Source organism: Varroa destructor, unplaced genomic scaffold, assembly GCF_002443255.2.
Source record: "Varroa destructor unplaced genomic scaffold, Vdes_3.0 BEIS01000006.1, whole genome shotgun sequence".
NCBI lineage: Eukaryota > Metazoa > Arthropoda > Arachnida > Mesostigmata > Varroidae > Varroa > Varroa destructor.
Window position 1 is genome coordinate 26,134,184 of NW_019211459.1, and position 21,826 is coordinate 26,156,009.

At 43.2% G+C, this 21,826-nt stretch overlaps 1 protein-coding gene and 1 long non-coding RNA gene across 2 annotated transcripts; one reads left to right on the top strand and one right to left on the bottom strand.

The window, feature by feature from the left end:
* Window positions 1-6: 6 nt before the first annotated feature.
* On the bottom strand, window positions 7-10,081 carry sd (TEA domain transcription factor 1 homolog scalloped). Its single transcript, XM_022811817.2, has one exon. The coding sequence runs from the start codon at window positions 5,652-5,654 to the stop codon at window positions 4,284-4,286; it is 1,371 nt and encodes a 456-aa protein (XP_022667552.1). The 5' UTR covers window positions 5,655-10,081; the 3' UTR covers window positions 7-4,283.
* Window positions 10,082-19,104: 9,023 nt separating this feature from the next.
* Window positions 19,105-19,543, top strand: LOC147755037 (uncharacterized). The gene is made up of 2 exons (XR_015329936.1): window positions 19,105-19,181; window positions 19,439-19,543. It is a non-coding gene; the product is annotated as an uncharacterized LOC147755037 (long non-coding RNA).
* The last annotated feature ends 2,283 nt before the right edge of the window (window positions 19,544-21,826 follow it).

Here is a 21,826-nt window from a genome sequence, read left to right on the forward strand (position 1 = left end):
TATATATATAGAAAGAGAGAGAGATTTTTCTTATTCTGTATAGATATATTCTGGTATCCATTGTTCGCTCGTGTTTAAATCTGTTTTGTATGTTGTTTACAGGTTGCCTATTATTATAATTATATAATAATTATAATAATATTAATGTCATAACTATAATTACCAGTGTTCATCATCATCGTCGTCGTCAATTAATGGTTCTCATTTACTATTTGAATATAATATGTATATCATTATTTATACGCTTGTTATTATAAACTCGACGTTGGCACTTATGTTGCATTTCGTCCCATTCGCGCCCTGAACTGCCGCCCCGCTTTCGTACCTCGTCACTATTGTCGGACGTAAGTAATTCAACTAAGATTCAAGTTCTTCACTCAATAAACTATTGTATAACATAGAAATTAATAATAACAGCTTGATGATTATGACACGAATAATAAAAATGTTTCTCTATCAGCTATTATTTGTTTAACCCGTCTTTTGCCTGTTCAAATGTACCCTTTGCCTGGAATATGTCTCTTGTTTCATTAATATTTTGAGGATCGTTTAGGATATAATAAATGAATAAGGGATCATTTGAAAAATGATATACCTCAAACAAATCATATCCTCTTGGTAGGAAGGGACATGGGCAAATTTACTACTCCCTATTTTTATATGGGCGGATGAGGGGCGCCTTATATCTATCTTTATGTTGATTTATATCAGCGCTGTTTAATTATGTATATTTATTAATAGATTTTTTTCGTTCGTATTAATAAAGGTGTCTTATATAGAATGAATTTAGCAATTTAAGTTGCGAAAGTTTTCCGGTTCAATTTGGCCCCTGTTTTTATGAGCCCATCAAAATGCTAGATCCAAAAAAAGCCCAAACCGGATAGTTGAAAACGCCCGACGTTAAGTACAACCCTTACAAAAGATAGCGTATCAACAGGCGTACACAAGGGACGGAAAATACTTGGCAACTATATTAATTCGATTATTGTAAGTTGACAAGTTTATATGCTTCCTTAAGATAGCTTTACTGATGGTGAATTAAGATACTCTAGCGCTCACTTAGATGATAACTAAATAAACCACTACACCATTATGTATACATTAAATTCTTATGTATACGATATAATCTATTACAAACAGTACGTACTTCTGCTTTCCTAGAGGAAGGGCAATATTTTGGATCTAGCTTAGTTCTATCATAGGCATTGCAACACCGGTATAATTTAAAAGAGCGTCACCGCTCAGCTTAGCTAATATTTCTTGTCGATTGCTTTTCATAGTGACCCGATAGCAATTGATCGTCTTGCTTTTGCTGATTTTTACTTACAAAGTCGAGAACGTTAAGATGATCTAATACGAGTTTTGCATGAAATTGTGTATCTTTTACAGAGTAAACAAATATGTTAAAGGCGTTAACAAAGATAGGTAAAATCGTGACTGGTACGGCGAAGATACGATGACTTTCCTTGATGGAAGTCGAAGCCTTTAAAAGTAATAAAAAATTTGAGTAGTGAAAAGTAAACTTTGCACATATATGTTACACCTATTTGGCCCCTCATCTTTGGCAAACGCCAATTACATCTTTTATCATAATCAGTAAATATTCGATTAGAGTTTTTTTTTGGTGCATATTGAAAACAGAAGAAGTGTAACTAGCAACGTCGACTTTAGTTGCACATAGATATCTGTGTATTCGTAACAAAGATGGCAAAACTGGTGTAATTTACAACGTCTCAGGTCCAAGATTTCTAGTTTCGCACTTGTTAAGTTTAAGACGAATGTACACAGTTATACCTATATATCAGACTCGCTGTGTCTAATTAAGTTGAGCAGAAGCTGCCGCAGAAGTCGATCGGCCCACACATGTAACCTTGTGCCATGAAGACTACTTGAAAAATGCGACTACAATGCAAAGAGGAACCTAGAAAAGGCCTATGGGCTCTTTTAGGACGCTATAATCTATAAGGCAGCAAATTTGACGTCCCCATTAATTGTATTCAGTGATATCTTGGAGAAGGACAAATGATCAGAATCACTCTAAGCTAGACATTTAACGTATCCGCACGATTTGAGGCACTCGTGTACGTTCAGAAGTTAAGTCCTTTTTGCGCAATACGTTCAGACCGTTCCAGGGAGCGCTTTATTTCAAATATGCTTTGATATTGTTGGCTCTAGAAATTCAACATCGTTAATAGATTAAAAGCAACAGTTTCAAATGCAAAATGCACAACGACATACGTAATTGCGTTAAACGGATATGATCAATGCGAGTCAACACAATTGTACTTCTCGAACAATAACACCACATCCCTGTGTGTACCGTGTTTAATGCTATTATGCGCAGTCACGATATCTCGGGTAATGTACTAGCCAGTATGATTTGATATACAAGTTACAGCTGCAGGTCGTATCGGACCCTGCAGTCGCAAACTGCCCGATCGATTGCTTTGCTATCTTGTCTCATTGGTTTCCTTTTATTCACTTCCGCTCTTGGAGGGGTATCCAATTTTCTATGCTAACACAAGAACTACTTGCCTAGATATATAGCCGATACTGTTTGCGAAGACGAAGGACCTTATACTTAGAAACGGAACAATTGTGGCAGTCGAAGCAACAGCGGTGTTCCTAAAGTGATTTTCTCAGTCGAAAGATAGACAGACCGTAGCTTGGTTGGCCCTTTTTTACACCAGACTCCGAGCGACATGCGTTGATTCCAAAAAGAGTGCCAGGATTGCCGCTGAGAGTCGAAATAACGGTAAGAGCGAGGAAGGTTGCTTCGGTGAGCTCGTTGTTGTTGTTGTTGTTGTTCGCGATCACTAACAGCGCGCGAACAAGCAAGCTCATGAGCTGATGGGCGCAGGCGGGCTGAAGGCAGTCAGGCCAGACAGAGTTGGTTATGAACGTGCCTTCTTCTCGTTCTCTCAACGGATGTGGTCAACCGGCGTAACCATCAGCGCAGCAACGGCGGCCTAGAACTGGCCAAGGCAGCGTGAGCACCACGGCTGATGCCACTACTAGGATCACCGCGTACTCAGGTTACTTGGGACGACCGACCCAACCCAAGTCAATAACACGTTGCTAAAACTCACACAAACAGAAAAATGAGAAGAAAAGCCCTTTTTTCCAGTTCTCGACCTATCTATTATATAATACATAGCGGTCTGTGGATTTATCTAAAAGCAAACTGCATGAGCATATGCTGCTGCTGCTGTTGCCGTTATAGCTAACACTCCCAGCAACGGTTCATGTCGAGGCAGCGAGCTATGGTCATAATGATGATGGTCAAAGACGTTCTTGTCGTTCATAATTTTCTTAGCATTATTGGCTGTTGATTGTAACTCGACGTTAAAAGCTACGTCCTGCCAACTGTTCCGATGGTCAGCTGTTATTTGTAAAGTCGCACTGCTATATTTGATTTCGCTTAGCATCAAATAGCTTCTCCTCTTGCTTTATGTAAACTATAGCTTAGATGAGGAAGCTCGATGGGAAGTATAGCGTAAAGAAGAAAATGCCAGCTGCCTAACCGACCGCCCCACCTTAATATAACCTTAAGTCAGAATATATGCTCTGCCGACCACAGCGACATGGCTATAAAACAAAGCTGCTTTACGTGTCAACTACGACCACTCCTCCCCTCCCCATTGGTAGGATGAAGAGGTAGCGCGAGAAGCAGACAAAAGCAACTGGTGACGATCGATGACCCTTGAGCCAACGAACTAGAAAAGCATTAAATTGTGCAGTAGTTATATCCCAGGCCTCGTACTACTGACTGACAAACGAACTTCGAGCTCATAATGGCTCTCTGAGAACATCGTACCCAACTAGACGCGAGGGGGCGGCGCTGGGCGAAGACTGCACGTGAGGACGAAAACGACGCTGATGATGAGCATGAGAGGATGCTGCTTTCTCCAATTATGGGACTCGAGGAGATTTGCATACGCAGATATACGTGTTAGTGACTTCCATAGACAATACGTTGCTGTGGTACTAACTGACTGAATGATGACGTTGATGATTGACTTTGTTGCGGCTGCGAAAGCGTGACTGTGATAGTGTGAACAATCCTGTTGCTGAGAGTAAAGCAGTGACTTGGTGTCCGTTGACGACGACGATGGTGGCGACTGCTACGGCGGCGACTTCTACGGCTAACTGCCCGAGCAGAAGGCGTTACCGCTGATGCTGATATCGCTGGCTGTTGCAGGCTGGGCGGACTGCACTAACTAACTAACTAACGTCCGTGTGTTCTGTACATCAGGTCTCCTGCACTGCGGGATTTTCGCCCGCTAGTCCTTGACAAGTCGGTAGACATGGTGCTGAGTACCGTGTGCTGCTGACGACACCTCGAATACGTACGCAACACAAAGCAGTGTTTCTTGGGTGTCCCGATTCGAGACGACGTGTAGAATTGTGAAGTTCTCTAGCACCGAGTTCATCATATATTTCTCAGGTAATCGCTTTAATTTTTGAATAAAGTGAACGACATATTCGCACATTTGTGACCGTTTCACGCAGAAGACAAACTGGTGCGAGTCGGTACATAGTCGAGGATATTCGGTTTCCACTTTTTCGACAACCTGCTTGCCAAACGAGCATACCTTTGTTGAACATGAAATGGTGACGTTTAGCGGGGACTCATAAACGCTCGTGACGCCATAGAAAGCGTTACGGTCGTCCGCTATGCTCGATGCAATGTTCAAGTCGGCCCAGAACTTAACGAGGAAAAACGCATCTGCCGGCCCCCGATCGAAAAGCTCCCGGAGGCCGCCCTTCTTATCGGGGAACTTATCGTAGATCTGGCGGATGTCAATCGACTCGAGGGACGAACCCGGCTCATGCGGCGACGGGCCGACGTGCACAAACAGGTGACTCTTGGCTTCGTCATCGCTCAGGTTTCCACTACTGCCGTTTGAGTTTGTATTGTTATTGTTGTTATTGTTGTTGTTATTATTATTTCCTCGACTTTCGACGAAAGCCGAAAATTCGCAAAGTTTCAACTTCGAGCTACGAATACGCGTTGAATTTAGCGGAGATAGCGGCCGCATCGTCGGTAAGCCCGGCGGTAAACCAGCAGCAGGAAGCCCGGCTTGCGTTGACTCCTGTTTGAGCAAATCTGTGGTGTCCGCGCAACTTTGGAAGGGCTTAATATCGAGTGCCGTAGGTGCTGGCCATAAGCTGGCAGGGTAACTCATTAGAGGGTATTGGGGTACACCGGCCACTCCGCCAACACCAACGGCAGCCGCGAGACCAACAGCAACCCCCGCCGATGTTGACGGCATACCGCTTCCGGGCATCTTCAGCGCTCCGCCAGTTGTTGAATCGGGGGCACTACTTCCAGCAGAACTTCCACCTTTCATCTTCGACTGAATCTCGCGCGCTTTTCGTCTGGCTAGCACTTGAATATGGCTGGAGACCTGTTTGCGGGTCCGCGCTTTGCCCGTTCGCAGCTTGATGTACCGCGCAATAAGCTCATTTCGCCCGTACATTTTGCCCTCATCGCTGAGTATAATTTTTCGCCTGCCGCAAGGTGGGTAGATAGCCAGCGCCTCCTGGAAAGCTTCCTCGATGTCGGCACTCCATACGCCCTCTGCGTCCGCTTCATCAGTGCGCGTATCACGCGAGCTTGAATCTTCTGATAGCTCGTCGTCAGGCGCCATTCCGTCGAAGTGGTGGTGGTTCTCTCGAAGAGGCTGAATCTTGATGCCGGATGGGTCCGACGATGGAAAAAGCGCGGATTGGCGAACCTTCTTAAGGTCTCTACTACGCCTACTGCCTATTTCCCGCCTGCTGAGAGCAAGCAGCTCTAAGCAATACTAGCGGCCAGTAAAGCAATTCAAAAAAAGATCGCAGTGAACAGCAGTAACAACAACTGAGCTTCGTAGTCTATCTCCACTTTCCTACCGCAGCTCGGTGAGGTGAATAATTGTAGGTCACTGGTTGGCCGTGGTGGTGCAACATCAGAATGTATGGGTTCAGATAGGATTGCACCGCGCCCTTTACCGCAGTAACAGCACACTGTTTGATAAGGCGACAGGTTTTTAGCGCTGGTCATTAGCTATTTAGCATTAATTCCTGCTACTGGTCGACTAAATTATGACCATTTAATGCCTCCACTGATAATAGATATTAATGGCGTTACAAGGCTGGCTATTTAAAAATATCATCCTTGGCTCCGTTAGAATGTCCCTGTCGTTATTATCTATTATTTATCTTTTTATTATTGTTGATTTTGCCTGCAAAATAATAATGATGATGATGATGATGACGGTGTGGTCTGGTGTAGAAGGTATGGCACTGAGGTAGTCGTTATTCCTCGATTCACGAAATACACACGTACAAATTTTCATGGCAAAGCCCTGCCAATTTGACTCGCATTTGGCAAGAAGGTGAGGATCAAAAGCTCTACTGGAAGACACAACGCGACAAGTGGGCAAACAAACAAATCACTAGAGCTGACTGCTGATGAAGATTGAGTCGTGAAGTATAGTGATGCAGATGATGCTGTTTCTTCTGTGGTGTTAGTTGCTTTGTTGAGGTAAGCGATTCTGGACACATCACACTTCACCGATTCCAAATGACAACGTTTTCGTAAATACAACTTCTGTTCGACCTGCTTGTCCGTGCTATCGAAAATCAACAATATGATTTCTTTTGTTTCTTTGCTGCGGCTGCCACTGAAACGTAGCGCACAATTTTATTCTCCGGGAGGTTAATGACAGGTCGTTACCGTAGTCATCGGTGGGGCACTGTCGAAGGGGCAAGCGACCCCCGACACAAGGCGAAGGAGGCACTTTGTACTTGTCCACTCCAATAAGGCAATCCACACGTAGAACATAGGGGGGGGGGCCGCCACCGTAGCCGGCTCCGCCGAAAATACTACGATATCACATTTTTTGGCGCATACACAACAAATACCAGCATAATAATAATAATAATTACTATTGTGTCTCGCGCTCATAAACTCGATTCGCTGACTACGAAGATAACGAGAAACGCAAACAGTTACACAGTACACAGGAACAGGCCAGACAGGCGAAACAGGCCGACAGAGAGAACAACAACAATAACAGGAGTGCAATTGTTGTCTCGGTCGAAAAGGCAAGCTCGAGCGACGGCCTATGGCACAAGACCGATAAGCGCCAACGTTCTAGGCAACTAAATTATGCCCGTTCTTATTGTACACCCTCAAAACAACTTCTTCAAGCCGGCGTCTGTTGCTGCTAGTGTTGCTGTTGATTTACATACAGAAGCAGTTTCGGAGGGGGGTATCAGCACAGCAACAGCAGGAACAACGAAGGCAGCGATCGCAACACCAAGCGTATACCCCACAGCTGCAGCGGCGGGTGGAAGAGTTTGGACGTATCCTAGTCGGCTGCCTGCCTGCCTGCCTGTCTGTTTCCTTGGCTGGATGGCGCGTGCGTATATCTAAGAACCGTTGCTGCCGCTGCTGTTAATGCCGATTGTTACCGTCACTACAGCTCTTTCTCTGTCCCTGTAGTGATTGTAGGCAGACCAGTTACTACTATTGCACGTCTACTGGATTATCCTGATTCGCCAAAGCATTTGACGGTTTGCCAGAAATACGCACAGGTACATATCCGTCAACTAGCGCTGCATCTCGACAATCATCGTATGTCAATAATCAGTATCTCCACCACTCTTTGACTAACTGAGATCGTGTACGCACGCATATACGTACGACGTACTTTTCGTCCGCTGAAGGTAACTCGACTTCGACATTTCCTGTACTAGTGCTACGAAACTCCTCTGAGGTCGTCGGTACGTCGTCGAAAGTACATCACTACAGTGAATTACGATTGTGACTTTATTTTTTCTGTGTACTTGAATTTTTCTGTGCTCCTCAAGACGATGCCGGAATATAGCACCGCAAGCACGACGACAACGACGACGATGACATCGTTTTGTTGTCGCTGCATTGGTAGTTTTCTCTACTTTGTTTTGGAAACGATGTCGTTTCGTGCCTGAGCATTAGCCGACCACTCAGTTCTAGCTGGATTCACTAACAACAGCAGTAGAACTAGTATCCGTCGTAGTCACCATAACTAGACATATTACCACTGCATTCGTTCTTTGTTGTGGGGCCGGAGAGGGGTCCGGGTTGGAACTTCACGGCACCGCACAGCACAACACACTGAAGGGAGATCCACGGGTCTTCGATTCCTTTTCTTCTTCCTCGCCGCCGCCTGTCGAGGCGCTGCTACCGCTGTCACTACCCCCACCAGCGACACCGTCGTCATGGAACAACAATCCGGAGCATACGACGTCGCTCGATCGGTCAGGCGCCTGCTACTATAGCTACTGCCACCGCCACTCGCAGCACTCCAGAAGCAACATCAATAGCACACTGCTGCTACCACTATCATCACCGCACTACAACTACCGCTGCCGCTGCAGTTACGACGACGACGACGACGGCGGCGGCGGCGGCGGCCGCCGCCGCTGCTGCTGTTACTGTCGCAGCACCAGCGCCAACAAACAGAGAGCAGAGATAGGCGGCTACTAGGCGGCAGGCAGCAGCAGCACCAGCAGCCGCACTAAGCAGACCAGTTTGTTACTCGTAGTGTAGAAGATTGAAGAAAAAGAAGACGACGACGACGAAGTGTACCCGTACCGCACACAGAAACCAAACACACGCTAACTTAGCTCGCTGGTCAGCGGTGCGGCCATGCTGGCGGCTGCTCTCTTTGGCTCACTCTTGCGCCGCTCGAGCGCTCATTCGTACACTGGATGGCTCTGAGTGACTGGCGCCGATCGGTGTCTCGGCCTCTCCGCCTGTAGTGGGCGCTCCGCCAGATCGGCGGTGCTCTACGCGGTGAGCGTCTCTATAACCCGCCCCCAGGTGCTGCTGGATGTGGATCGTAGAAGCGGTGCGCTTGGCCTGCGGCGACTGCCTCCCGGTTGCTGACACTTCCTGTTCGAGCGGGACTCACTTGTCGAACGCAACGAAGGCAAACGATGCCCTCACGTCACAGGTCTGTTCCTCAAACAGGCGGTCCCGTCGAGCGGGTTCCCTAGCCGAACAACTACTGAGCAGACAGGCCGCCATCTTAGCTTTTCTAGGAATCGCTGCTTGTTTTTGCCCGTCGCCTGAGTGTCCTGCTTGCTTACTCGCTCACTCGTCCGCTGCTGCCGCCGTGCCTCCGCCGCTGCAGCAGCGATGGCTAGTTATTGTTACGGTGGCGGCGACGGCAACGACGACGGTTGTACTGGAGGCTGTTAGAACCGCTGCGACGGCCGCTCTCTGGTTGAAGCTGTGCTGTCTCCTTCAGCAGCGACTGCTATGTTGGTTGGCTGCTTGCTTGACGTGGTCTGTATGTCACCGTTGGCGACTGCCGCAGCGTTCGCGGACGCTCTCTGTCGCTTGTCCCAACACAGAAACAAGTCAGCCAGCTCAGCTCGGGCCGGCCTGTAGGGTATAGCATCGTAGCCATAGACTTCTACATAGAGACGCGGCGGCCATACAAACTTCAAGGGACACACGGATAGTCAATACAGAGTTGAGCGCAGACAGCGAGAGAGGGGGGACAGGCAATGAGAAAGGCAAGACAGGTCAGAGCTCATGGAAAGTTGAACCGCTGTGTACGCGCACTGTGCTCCTAGCGTCAGCCACACACAGAAGTAACCCAACGGACTGACCGACAAGCGGGTGTGCGATAGATGACTGACTAAATGATTTGGCTGGTCGGGCACTTACCTAGTTCAACTGGCAGCTCTACGAACGAGGGGAGAAAACTGCGGTAGCTCGTCAATGATACCGATATCGTGATTGTCGCCTCTGGCGAATATACCAGCATACATAGACAGCGAACGAAAGAACGAACGAAGTAAACCGAAGAGGCTAACAACGACGATGACGATGACAAAGCGGCCGGTGGTTGTAGCAACGACTAGTAGAAAACGAGACGACGACGACTCGAGGGAAGCCAGTCGCTGGCCTGTATTAATATTACAGCAGCGCTTATATCAGTGCTAGCTTGCCCTACCACCGCCGGGTGGCGGCGTAGGCTGCTGTTTCTTATGTTCGCGTTGCTTCATTCGCTTCTGACACCGTGTGCAGTTGTCGTCGTCTATCATACTAACCGCCTGGTCGTTTGCTCGCTCACGAGAGCTCAATATAGCTTTCTTAGCCTTTCATTTCGTCTTAGGCTAACCAAAGCAGAAATGATAGTTGGGATGAAGAAACAAAGAGCTAGCCAAGACGGTATTACAAGCCAAGTGAAAAACTGCATAAAGAAGAACCTAGATGAAAAAAGAGCATAAAAAAAGGTCTACTCAAAAGGACAATTGTTGTATGTAATTAATTTCCTTGGGAAATGGACCAGTTACTATAAATTTTTAAAAGTGATATCTGCCTAGCGTCGTAGTACAGCCATTTCTTCCGTTGGAGAAAGCTATATTACAGCGAAAGACCGTTAAACGTATTGTACATGACCGCAATACTAGAAGAGATGACGAACAAACGACTTAAGCTTGATTCTTGCTAAGGTCACTTACCCTACTTAAAGTCAAGCTTGTATAGCAGGCAAAAGTAAACCCATTACAGATCTTATGCAACAGATGACAACTGAATAATATATATATATATATATATATATATATATATATATATATATATATATATACTAATAATTGATCCTCTTGATACGGTTTTGATTCATATAATTTAAATTGAGGTAATTGATATACTTTCGATTATAGCAAGTCCCTTGCAGTCTTAGATAACCACGTTGAGTTCTTGCTCTTCCTTCATGGTGTGCTTTACGTTCAGGTCCCATCAGAAGAGACACCCCTTACCAGGGTGCCAGCGTGGTTATTCCTTAGGGTCATTAGGGCTAATCACTGCGATTAGTTATCAGTGTGCGCCAGATCCTCGGTGTCCCTTCATGGTCATTTGAGTGAACGGAGTAAATGAATCTAATGGTCCTCTTCGCCTACTAGCTATAACCTGTTCGGGTAGCCATTGGCAGGCAATTTCTCCGCGGCTGAAGTCGCGACGCTCTGGTAATGGCTTTCCACTCCACCGAAACCATCGCCAAATATCCCACTGTCTCTTGTTCCAAACCCTTTATTTAATACTTATTATTGTTATTGATTATCATCAGAATATAAATTTACTAACTCTAAAACGGACGCGTCATTTCACGAAGTATCTTCTATGCGACGGTTCCGTGAGTTACTGTCATCGACTTACCACAGCCACGCCATCACTTTCGCTTGTGTCATGTTTACCGTTACAAGCCAGCTTCATCATTTGGCGTACTATAGGGGCCCGTCTGAGATCCACTTTATCGACACTGTATCAAATATTGCATAATGACGATGGTAATGATGCACTACGTTGAGGACTACGCATTAAAAATATTAACTCTTATTATTTTTACTTTTAGTGAGCGTTAAATTACCTTCTATAACTTGTCTTCCGTTTTATATAATTGTACGACCCATTAAGACTCTAAGCTTCGCAAAAACAGGTTCTATAAAGCAGTTTTTAAGTCTGTTGGCACCGTACTTTTTTCTAGGAATAACTTTATTTATCAATTTAAGTACGATCGAAAATATTTCCTATCTTCATTTTACTACACCCGCGTGAAATCTTCTGTGCCACCTAATGGATATTTTGTATGATTGCAGAAGCCCCGGTGCTACTTGATCGCTAAGCCGATTCGATCTCGTTAACGACGCCATGTTGTATTTTATATATTTCTGAATTTTATCAACTCTGTGGTCAAAAATTCATTTTACTGTTAATTAAATTTTTATAGTTTAAGATCTAAGTATTTTTATTTAGCTAATGACACATAAGATATAGCAAGATATTGATTAAACATCTCTTTATTATTCATAATTCAAGCACCTAAGATGGCAATAAAATTCTCATGTCTCTACAGCCATGCGTTTAAGCCCCTAGCCCTGTCGTAGTCCTTTTCTGTTCTTTTTTGCTTCCGTTTGTCATAGTCAGTCGCGTTAAAAGTGTCAAAAGCTGTTTCACGGCTCTACATCGCAGGCCGTCCTAGGCCAAGTTCTAAGCAATCTTAGCGTTGATGTTCTTAAAACTGGGAAATTTTCTCGTGCGGCGGCCGACAAGATTGTCTGCTGGTTGTATGCCGCTGCTGGCAACCGCGGGGCGGCGGTGGCGATTTCGTTACTGCCGATGTCGTGTTTATATATAGCGAGTGGATGGGTGTGATTACGTATGCGTGTGCCTGTTCTGTACGACGGCCGTCATGGTTATAGTACTACAGCAGAGCGATCAAGGCAAGGTCCGAGTTTGAGCGAATGCAACAAACCCAGACGAGGAGACGTCGTATGGACACGATTCTCTCTCTGGCAAACGTTGCCTTAGGCGCGTTCTCTAGGCCACCGGTACAAGCGAGTGGTTTAGTGAGTAGTGCTTACCCTCGGACCAGCAGCATAAAGGAGAAGAATTACCGTAATATGGGTGGCTGTAACAGCAGCAGTAGTTGAGTGAAGGCTACGACCAAAATTATAGCTGCTGTTGCCCCTATCGCTACTAACACTGTCGTTCAGCAACTTATTCCGTCTCAGTGAACGGATCAACCCTAGTTGATTTCGTGCTGTCCTCAGAGCTCGAAAGCTCAGCCGACGGCAACCAGCGCTGCCAAGCCAACGCCGCTGAGCCTCGTCGACCTTGCGCCGCCTCGAAGGCCCGAGGTTCGCATTCGAGGTGTTGTTGTGTTTGGCCTGTCTTGTTCTCTTCTTGCATATGGTCTGATGATATCATCGAGCCAGCTAGCGGCTCGCCATGATCCAAAGGCGTAGACAGCCCTCCGCTACCACAACTGCAATTACTGCCTCACATAGCCCGGCGACGAGTTTAAAGCTCAAGAGGTATCGATCTTTGCGCGTTAAATTAAATCGACCCACATTTGCGGTCCTCGTACAATCGATATGACGGCACCTATTTAAGCTATTAACATGTATTTATCAGGTCAAAGCTTGTTTAATAGGCCGAAGTACTGCGCTGGTTTGTTTAGTAACAGATGGGACGATCTTCAAGCAACTAATCTAAGAAATCGCAAAACACAAAAAGTAATAATTAGAAAAAGTGACTTCTGTCATCCGTATTGTCTGTATACCGCATATGGGACGAATTTTACCTGATTTCATCTCTAATTCTAATTATCCGATCCAGTACGGCACAACGAAAATTAGCCTGGTTACATATGTGAAAAAGTTAAAGATCGACGTCGTCGATTCGCAGAAACAGAACAGACCGGCAAGGTTGATAGTAGCTGCTCAGTTTCGGCCATAGTTAAAAGTTTCAACGATAAAAGTACTCTTCAAACTGGCTAATTACGTTAATGACATATTAATGTCTGTCGAGTTTTTTGGCCCACTTAAATTCATATGACTGTATTCGTTTCTCATATTGGTAGATAACAATTGATTTTATATATTTAATGAACCGTTGTGAAAAGCAGATTCATATGGACTATACTCGCGTTATCGCCAAATGGTTCGAACCAGGGTTGGTTGAATTATAAAAATGGCTGTACTTTATTGTTCTATATAAGTTTAGTATAGAAGTTATATAGTATAGTTCTATATAAGTAAAGTATAGAAGGTTTCAACTCGCAACGTATCATCGGTTAACACTGTTAGACCTTTTGAGAATCTCGTTAACATCTCTCGTCTGAATGTTGGCAGCTACGTTTTTGAGCAATGGCGAAGCTTTTCTATTCTGGGAGGATTCAATTTCTAAATATAACATTTCGCATACGCGTCTGCAGCGTACGAAGCAAACATTCACTCATATTGTGTGGCAAGCTAAACGTAAAGGCACGTTGTTGGGGTCGCTGACCTAAATCTTTTAACTACCGGTGAGATCTTCGGGGTGGGCATTGCAAATGTGTACATCAGGACAGGAGGCTGATCTGTGGTCAACACTATTTCCTCAGTAGTTTGTTTCTAAAGACTAATAATCTTGCTAACAGATGTTAACTGGCAATTGCACCCTAACGCTATAGAGTAAGCTACACGCGATGGTAGGCGTTGCATCAATCGATTAATTAGTAGTAACATAAAACGAACACAAATATATCAACGATGTTCAGCTATTCCGGATTCATTGAGCATAAAAAATTACGCTGAACTCAATTCATTACAGGGAGCAAGTGATTACTGCAAATTTTTTTGCACCAAATGTTACATGTTAGTTCCACTTCAGTCCAATTTTGTTAATTTGAATGTCCCGTGTGCCAAACCAGTCACTGAGGGACTTGCGGTGCGCCAAAGGGTGTGGTTACACTCGTACACTTCGTAAATTTTATTACTTGATAAATAGCGAGTATTCAAGCAGTGTGGATAAGATTCTGAGTAAACATCGAACGCAGATAGCTACATTTCGATAAATTTTATTATAATGCCATAAAATATTGATCGTTATATTGCGTCGTGTGGCTGTCTCTGATAGTAGGTAAAAGGAAATAGCATCAACACAGTTTGCACGTATTGAAACAGTAGATAGATAAGTTTTGATGTTTCTTTTTATGTTATTGAAATATTTTACTGAACTAAAATTTATTGAAATTTAGGAAAAAAATTATTTTGAATGAGGGACTGTGGATAGAAAAACCAGCTGCGCAGATTTCCTATGGCCATTAGGTAAACTCAGATTAGATAATACCGCAGCTATCTTCTACTTTAGATGGCCATTTATATTGGTAGTTATGGTTTAGTCCTAAAAAAAAAAGTACCACGATGTGTCCCACCAGCCTAAATGGAGTGTAGAAGTTAAATTATAGTTATCAGCTTTCTTTTTTAGATTTAGCGCAGTAGTTTTATGCTGCAATTTAAATCAAAGTCAAAGTTCGTGAGATCTAATCCGTTACTTTGTAGAGACATTTCTGTGACAAATGGCGCATTGCAATGGATATAGTTTACCGTCTTAGTTTAACGAAGAGAGCACTACCGGTTAGATGAGCGCCTTCGCAGGCCATGAAATACACCGATGCTCCGTTCATCTTTCCGTTGAATAGCTCCTACCTCGCTGTGTGTGTCTTGCACACACAAACCCATTTCGATTTTTTTTTATAGCGAGCCTGCTGCGACCGCACTTGGGTAGATCGGTAGCGCATATGTGCTAGCTACGAACGACGAGGGCATTGTGACAGACTGTGCGACTGATGACTGGAGTAAAAAGCATCCAGCAACAACCTGTTCACGATTCGACCGGATGGCGCAGCTTGGTTCGGTCGCCATACGGTGCAGGTCACTTGCGTCCTATTCGCCTTGAAACGCTGTGCATTCTTCTTTAGAGACCTCTGGGACGTCGCTGCAACAGCACAATGCAATTGGATGAGTACTGGTCGGCCAAAGTGCCTTCTACGACAGCTATTATATTATCCCTAACTGTGACCTCTGCGCTGGGACAAACGGCTCCCATACTCTCCCAATAACTGGCTATAGTCGGCCTGCAGCCTCCAACATTCAATACCAGCTTGCCGACACATCGCCGAAGTTTGCTAAGTGCAGCTTCTAACACATGGCACAGGCTGGTGGCAACCTGTGCTTTACACTCGAAGGAATGAGCTCTGGGTCTCGCCCCTCGGCTTGCTCGATGATGCTAATCGCTTGAATGGTGTTAGCGTGTGCAATCGAGTAGGAACGAAGAGAGTGACCGGGGTGCGCGGACCGTTGGCGCAGGTTGAATCTACGACAAGACGAACAGCCTTTCACAAGTTATGTTAAGCACGATATGTATTCAGAGCGAATACACGGAATATATCGTTTTCGTTCACTGAGTATCACCTGTTCTGATAGTTCGAACAGGAGATAGGCCAGATTATAGCTCTGCGCTATGTGGAAGTCTATACATGAGTGTGTGTTGTAAATGGATGATGAAGTTCCGCACATAGACGCGTACTTGGTTGGTACTGATTAAATTAAATTAATTGTATAAAATATCGTACATAGCCTTATTACAGAGCTTTGTCGAATTGGGCAGGGTTGATTTCTTAATCCAATAAAAAATATTGGCTATTTACAGCTTTGGCTCTTGCAAGCCTTTGTGTTACTTTGTTCCTATCAACATATCATACCTTTGGTGTATAAATAGGCCACTCAGGCATTGAGCTCAGTTAAGAAATACCGATTAGAAGGCAACAGTAGTCAGAATATTTCAGCAATAAGAATTTTTTCAATAATTTCGAGAGAACGATTTTGAAGAGGAGGTTTACCGAAAAGACACCGACTATAATAATAGGATATTTTGATATAGAGTCCCCTTTTGTACAGGCTTAAGCCTGCGCAAAAGAGGACTTCCCTCATATAAAACAAAAAAAAAAAGGGAAAAAATAGGAATAAAACAATTCGTAGCTTTGTTTCAAGTATATTTAGCTTTAATAGTAATTTTTTCCTATTCTTTCTAATTCACTAGTAGATTTTTCGCGTCCATCTATTTGGTTGGGTAATAAATTAGGTCGGTTTTTTTTAAAGCTTTTTTTCTATTTTCCTGATTTACCATTCCAACGCTCTTTTCCTGCTCCGTCTGCCTGGTGTAGCGGTATTGTGTTTTGAGTACAATTTCAGCTCGAAAGGACTCATCTTGATGATGTATGTTCCAGGTAAAAAAAAAAAAAAGGATCTATTCGTCATCTCTTCTATTATGTATATCGTCAAGACCAAAACGCTGCCGAAACTGTCAAATAAAACGTGGTGGCCGGACAAAAAGTAAGCGATATCTGCTTCGTACACGGTGCTATTTATGAAAGGACTGCTAAGGATGGTTTGCCAAGACTAAATTAAAGGATGCCTCCCGCTTTGACGAACCGCTTTAGTTTGATGACAACCATCTAAAGTAATTTTTGAACAAAGACGGCCAACAACAACTGAGAAATCCGCTGAGGAGATAAGCTGTAGCCGTAAGACCGTCGTTAACCACCTCAAAACCCTTGGGTTGGCACAGAGACCTAGAGCTTGGTTTGCCCATGGATTTTCTGAACCCACAAGGGATTCCTTAACATCTCGCCCGGTCGGCGCCACGCAGCCACAATAAGCAAGGTTTTCACAGAACTGTTACTGTAAATAAGAATTGGAGATCGGAATTAACTGTGCCAGGAAATAAGCTAAACCTAAAAGTCGAATTAGATCTTCAACATTTAATGAGGCTGCAAAAGCCTGATTAACTGATAATTGTTCTTTGTGAACCTAACGGCTGATCGGGACATTTATTGTACTCAGTTGCGTTGAGCCAAGCAGGCTATTCAAAAAATGCGACAAGCGGGGTCATTCTGCTCTACGACCATGCAAGGCTACGCAGGCAAACATCATCAAAGCTGCCCTTACAGATATCAAATGGAACGTTTTGTTGTATTCTCCATATTGTCCAGAGCTTGCGCCGACGGACTTTCCCCTTTTGCTTTCACTAGGCAGCCTCTCGGCTGCCTTTGGGTTGGCGATTGTCGTTTTATGCCGTGTTAGCTTTCTAGCTTCGATTAATTTATTTATGCGTAACCCAGTGTTATAAATATAATATAAAGGCAATATATGTGTGATAGGCAAAATTTTAAAGGTGGAGGGCTTGCGATCAATTAAAAAGTTGCATGGCCTATGCCATTCTATTACATTCGTAAATAAATGCTGTTTTATAATCTCCTTTGGGCATATAGGTTAGTAAGTTCTACATAGCATCCGAAGGAGGAGAGGAAATTATTAGAATTTTCAGATTAGTGCGATCATACTGGTGAGAATTGCGATGCTCGTAGATCAACCTAGCACTCAATCCCACTTTTACTATCAGACTGTATCCTGATAAATTTCTTTTGTAGAGCTTCAAGTTTATTTTCAACTTATGCAAACTCTTTCAAATAACTTGCGTGTCGATATCTATCATGAAAATGAAGAGAAAATGACGAGATATTGCGTATCATAGATTATGCGTTATCTCGCACAGCCAGAAATTATTGGTTGGCTTTTCAGCACTAAACCCACTTTCATCGGTCAACTGGACCCACCTGCTGTAAATAAGTATACATATTGGTAGCTTTAGGGACGAATTGCGCAATCTTTGCGTGAAGTTTCATATTAAATGTGTATTCGTTAAAGAATGTTTCATATCCTAAAAAGCTGAAATATTTGTTCCGCTAATTCCACCAGTAACACACCAAAATGAAAATATTTCTCCGACTAGTAAATGGTAGCAACAAGGGGTCAAGCGAGGAAATTCAGCACTGAAAAGTTGAGCCCCTATCTGTCTCAATTTCTGTGGGTCCCATTCTATAGCTCGACTGAGTGTTTTTGTTGTGGGTAATTCGGAAGCGGCAATAGCTGACATTTGCACGCATCGAACATTCGTTCGATAGATGAGGTGGTATAAGTACAACCGCTAGAAGAAAATGCCATGGACAGCCCGCAGAAAGGCCACTACCAACGTCGACCCCGCAGCGCGCTTAAACGATACGTCTATTTCTGCCGGTTGCCGTAACGGCGTTCACAACCACTAACCAAACTCATCCTGTTTCTCGTTCGAGCGATGTGTACGCCACAGCAGATTCGTATACGCCTCACCCAGAATGGTGTGTATTTAGAGAAGAAGATGAACGCCGCGAGTATCCTCGTTCCTTCTTTAGCCAAATGTTTAGACCTATGTTTTTCTGACCTATGTTGTCTAAAGATTACAACCGTTAGGGGCGCGGGGGCCGCACCAGGGGCGAGAAAACGAAAACTGAAGAAGGTACGAAGGGCACCAGTAGCCGCCGCTGCTCACGGCAGCCAGTTGCGGGTCGGCAGAAGACACCGGGTGCGCCGAAGCCGTCGACGAAAACAGAGAAGGAAGCAAAAGATACGAGCGACAGACAGAAGACCCGGCCGAGGTCGGTTCGCCGTGACATTCAAAGAGGGGCCCCACGACGTTCGCTCTGGTCTGCAGGTGACACTTGGTAGCAAATAACGGGCCCACGGAACGGCGAGACGCTGTGCACGAAACCAGCTCTGTATAGAGATGAGTATGCGCTAGCGGCAGCAGCAGTACTACATCCCATTTTCATAGCTGTGACAGAGGCTTGATAGCTGCTATACCACAAAATGAATACCATCACATTAAGTCGCTGTATGGTGGTAAACGCAACAATATTCAATACGATCTTAGGCAAATCCATCCTCACAGGAAGCTTTAAGCGCAGGATGATTTATAAGCCCAGTCGGTATGAATTAAGCCACCTGTTATTATTGATATAATATTTTCAAATAAAATGACGCAGTACCTTCGAAAGCAATCGCCACGTCTCAGCATACATTTCGCAAGACGAGAAGCTCTCTTTTTGACTTTATTAGTAAATTAGCTGGGTAGTAAATTCAGATGTTTTTGCAGGTACAGACCACCACTATAGCGTCCACCGCAAATTATATAAAGTGAGAAAGTGTAATAAAGATGTTCACAAGTATGAATTATTATTTTCAGATGCTCTCGGTCAGCAAATTTGAGTTGCGGGCTGCCTATGCATCACTGAAAGGCAATTTTTCAATAAAAAATGCCTTTGAGGAGGCACGTCAAGACAAAGCTTCACTGCAGATTCAGTTGTCATTACGTTTGATTTTTACAGCCAACTTTTTGTTATTTTTAATGTATATACGGATACTATGGGTCACTTGCGTCGGACGAAATCAGTATTATAACCTAACGATCATTCGTATGAAGCAAGAAGAACTCGAACAGAACTTATTATTATTGTATATATGTTATAGACGGACCTATTTATCACTCTGTCATAATAAGGCTGAAAATGAATTGGGCAGTAAATTATGCCCCTGAACAAACCGCAGTTTGCAAGCATTACCTAGCTTTTTTAAGCTTTATTTCAGTAATATCCGCTATGAAAAAGTCTATTAATTGAGTCAGCGTATTATTATGAGATCGGATGGTAAAGCTAATTTATAATTCTGCTAGTATGGTATATGAAAATTTATATTAGTTTCTCTATGACTTATTTATATAAATTTATTCGTTATAAAGTCTAAATAAAATTGCCCTTTTTTTAAACTCTAGTATATAGAAGATTACAAGTCGATATCCCTTTGGGGCTGCCCAAAACCTTTTTTAGTTTTATTACTGCTATCGTGTGATAGATCCCATGGCCTAAAACAAAGGCCATCGTAGATACATCCTCTGAGATAGCCCAGTAAGGGTAAACAATTAATAAGGATAAATAATTTTTTTAAGAAAGCGGTTTTCCCTGGAATATGTCAAAAATTGCAAAATATTTGCTACTACGTAACTCTCCCCAAACGTCTATATTCAGCCAGCATTTCCTAATGTCGCGTCTTTAAGTCTATATCAGAAAAGAAGCAAGGCAAAGACGCTACCTGGTTAATATCTATATTTTATCCCAACTGTCAGTTGCTTACCATGGTGCAATTTGTTGCTGACTGGCTGAGATAATATCTGTGTAGCTTTCTGTTTTAATACATCCTTGAACTGGACTAATGCAAAACATACCTTCAAAGTAACAAGGTTCGTTTGCAAACAGAGTCTGAAAAGTTTCAAATATTTAAGTTGTCTTTAAATTCTAATGATTTAATAACACCGTCTGAAAATTCACATAGGTACGTAACGTTTGTAACCACAAGAGCCAAACTTTGGACACCTTTGGATTACCGAGACTGAAATTGCAAAATGTTTAGATATCATTTTCGGTAAACTGAAAGGACATATTTGGTGATGCATTTTTGTTCAAAGAACCATAAGCGACCATTTTCAGTTGATGCGTTGCATGTTTATGGAACCTTATGGTGCTTTAGATAATTAAGCGAATAACGAGTATATTTTCCTTCGCTGTTGGTAGTCGCAAGAAGTTTAATATAATCAAGCTCACGATTTATTTTCAGGTAAAAACTAACAGAACTACAAAAGCATCATTGCTTTTGCATGTTTTAAATGGCCACTTTTAGTACCAAAGCAAATTCGAAATGATTTTGTATTCAAGTCGCGAAATTTATTTGTGCAGAATTTTACTATACTTAAGGACGCTCTAATTTTTGTGATTATATTCTACATAGATTTCCATTAGAGCAACTTTGGATAGAACTGTCACATGTTTTGCTAACACATTGTCGTATGGTATATCGTACAACCAGGCAGTAATGAAGGCTCGGAATGATGCCCAGCCACCGCTCTTCAGTACCTCAACCGTGTGAGCGCAAACTCCAAAAATACAAAATAAATCGTTCTTCTATATATCGATAACGTTGCATACTTATGTCCAAAGCTGGGTGTATCAGTCGTTGTCTGAATGAATTTGGTTCCCACTAGATCTGTGCCGGCCTCGCCTGAGGTAGTGTCGCCCACTGTGAGCGAACCAGTAATCGCACCCGACGAATAGAAGTGAAAGCATTTGGGTTAGTACAATTACAAGTGGAATCTTATATTAATAAAATACGTTTAAAATAAAAGCTAATTAGATAATGATTTTTAAAAAATGCCGCTTAATTAAGAAGAAGTAATCTCGTACTATCAGTTAATCTCGATTTTGACACTTACTCATATTAAATGTTGGTTATCATCTATTTGCATGCTTCATATCATGTCATAGACTTTCTTTGACGTACTTTTCAGCCTGAGATTTTTTGCAAAGACGTATTAATAAAAAATATTTATTTAGTATCAGATAACAAAGTAGCAAAGACGATATTTTTTGTTATATTTAATCGTTAGTCATATAGATATATATATATATATATATATATATATATGAGTGAAAAATAAACATATTTTTACTAAACATGTATGCTGGGTATTACTTGCAGTTTTATGTATACATATATTTAGTTTATGCATTAAATATACGCCTCA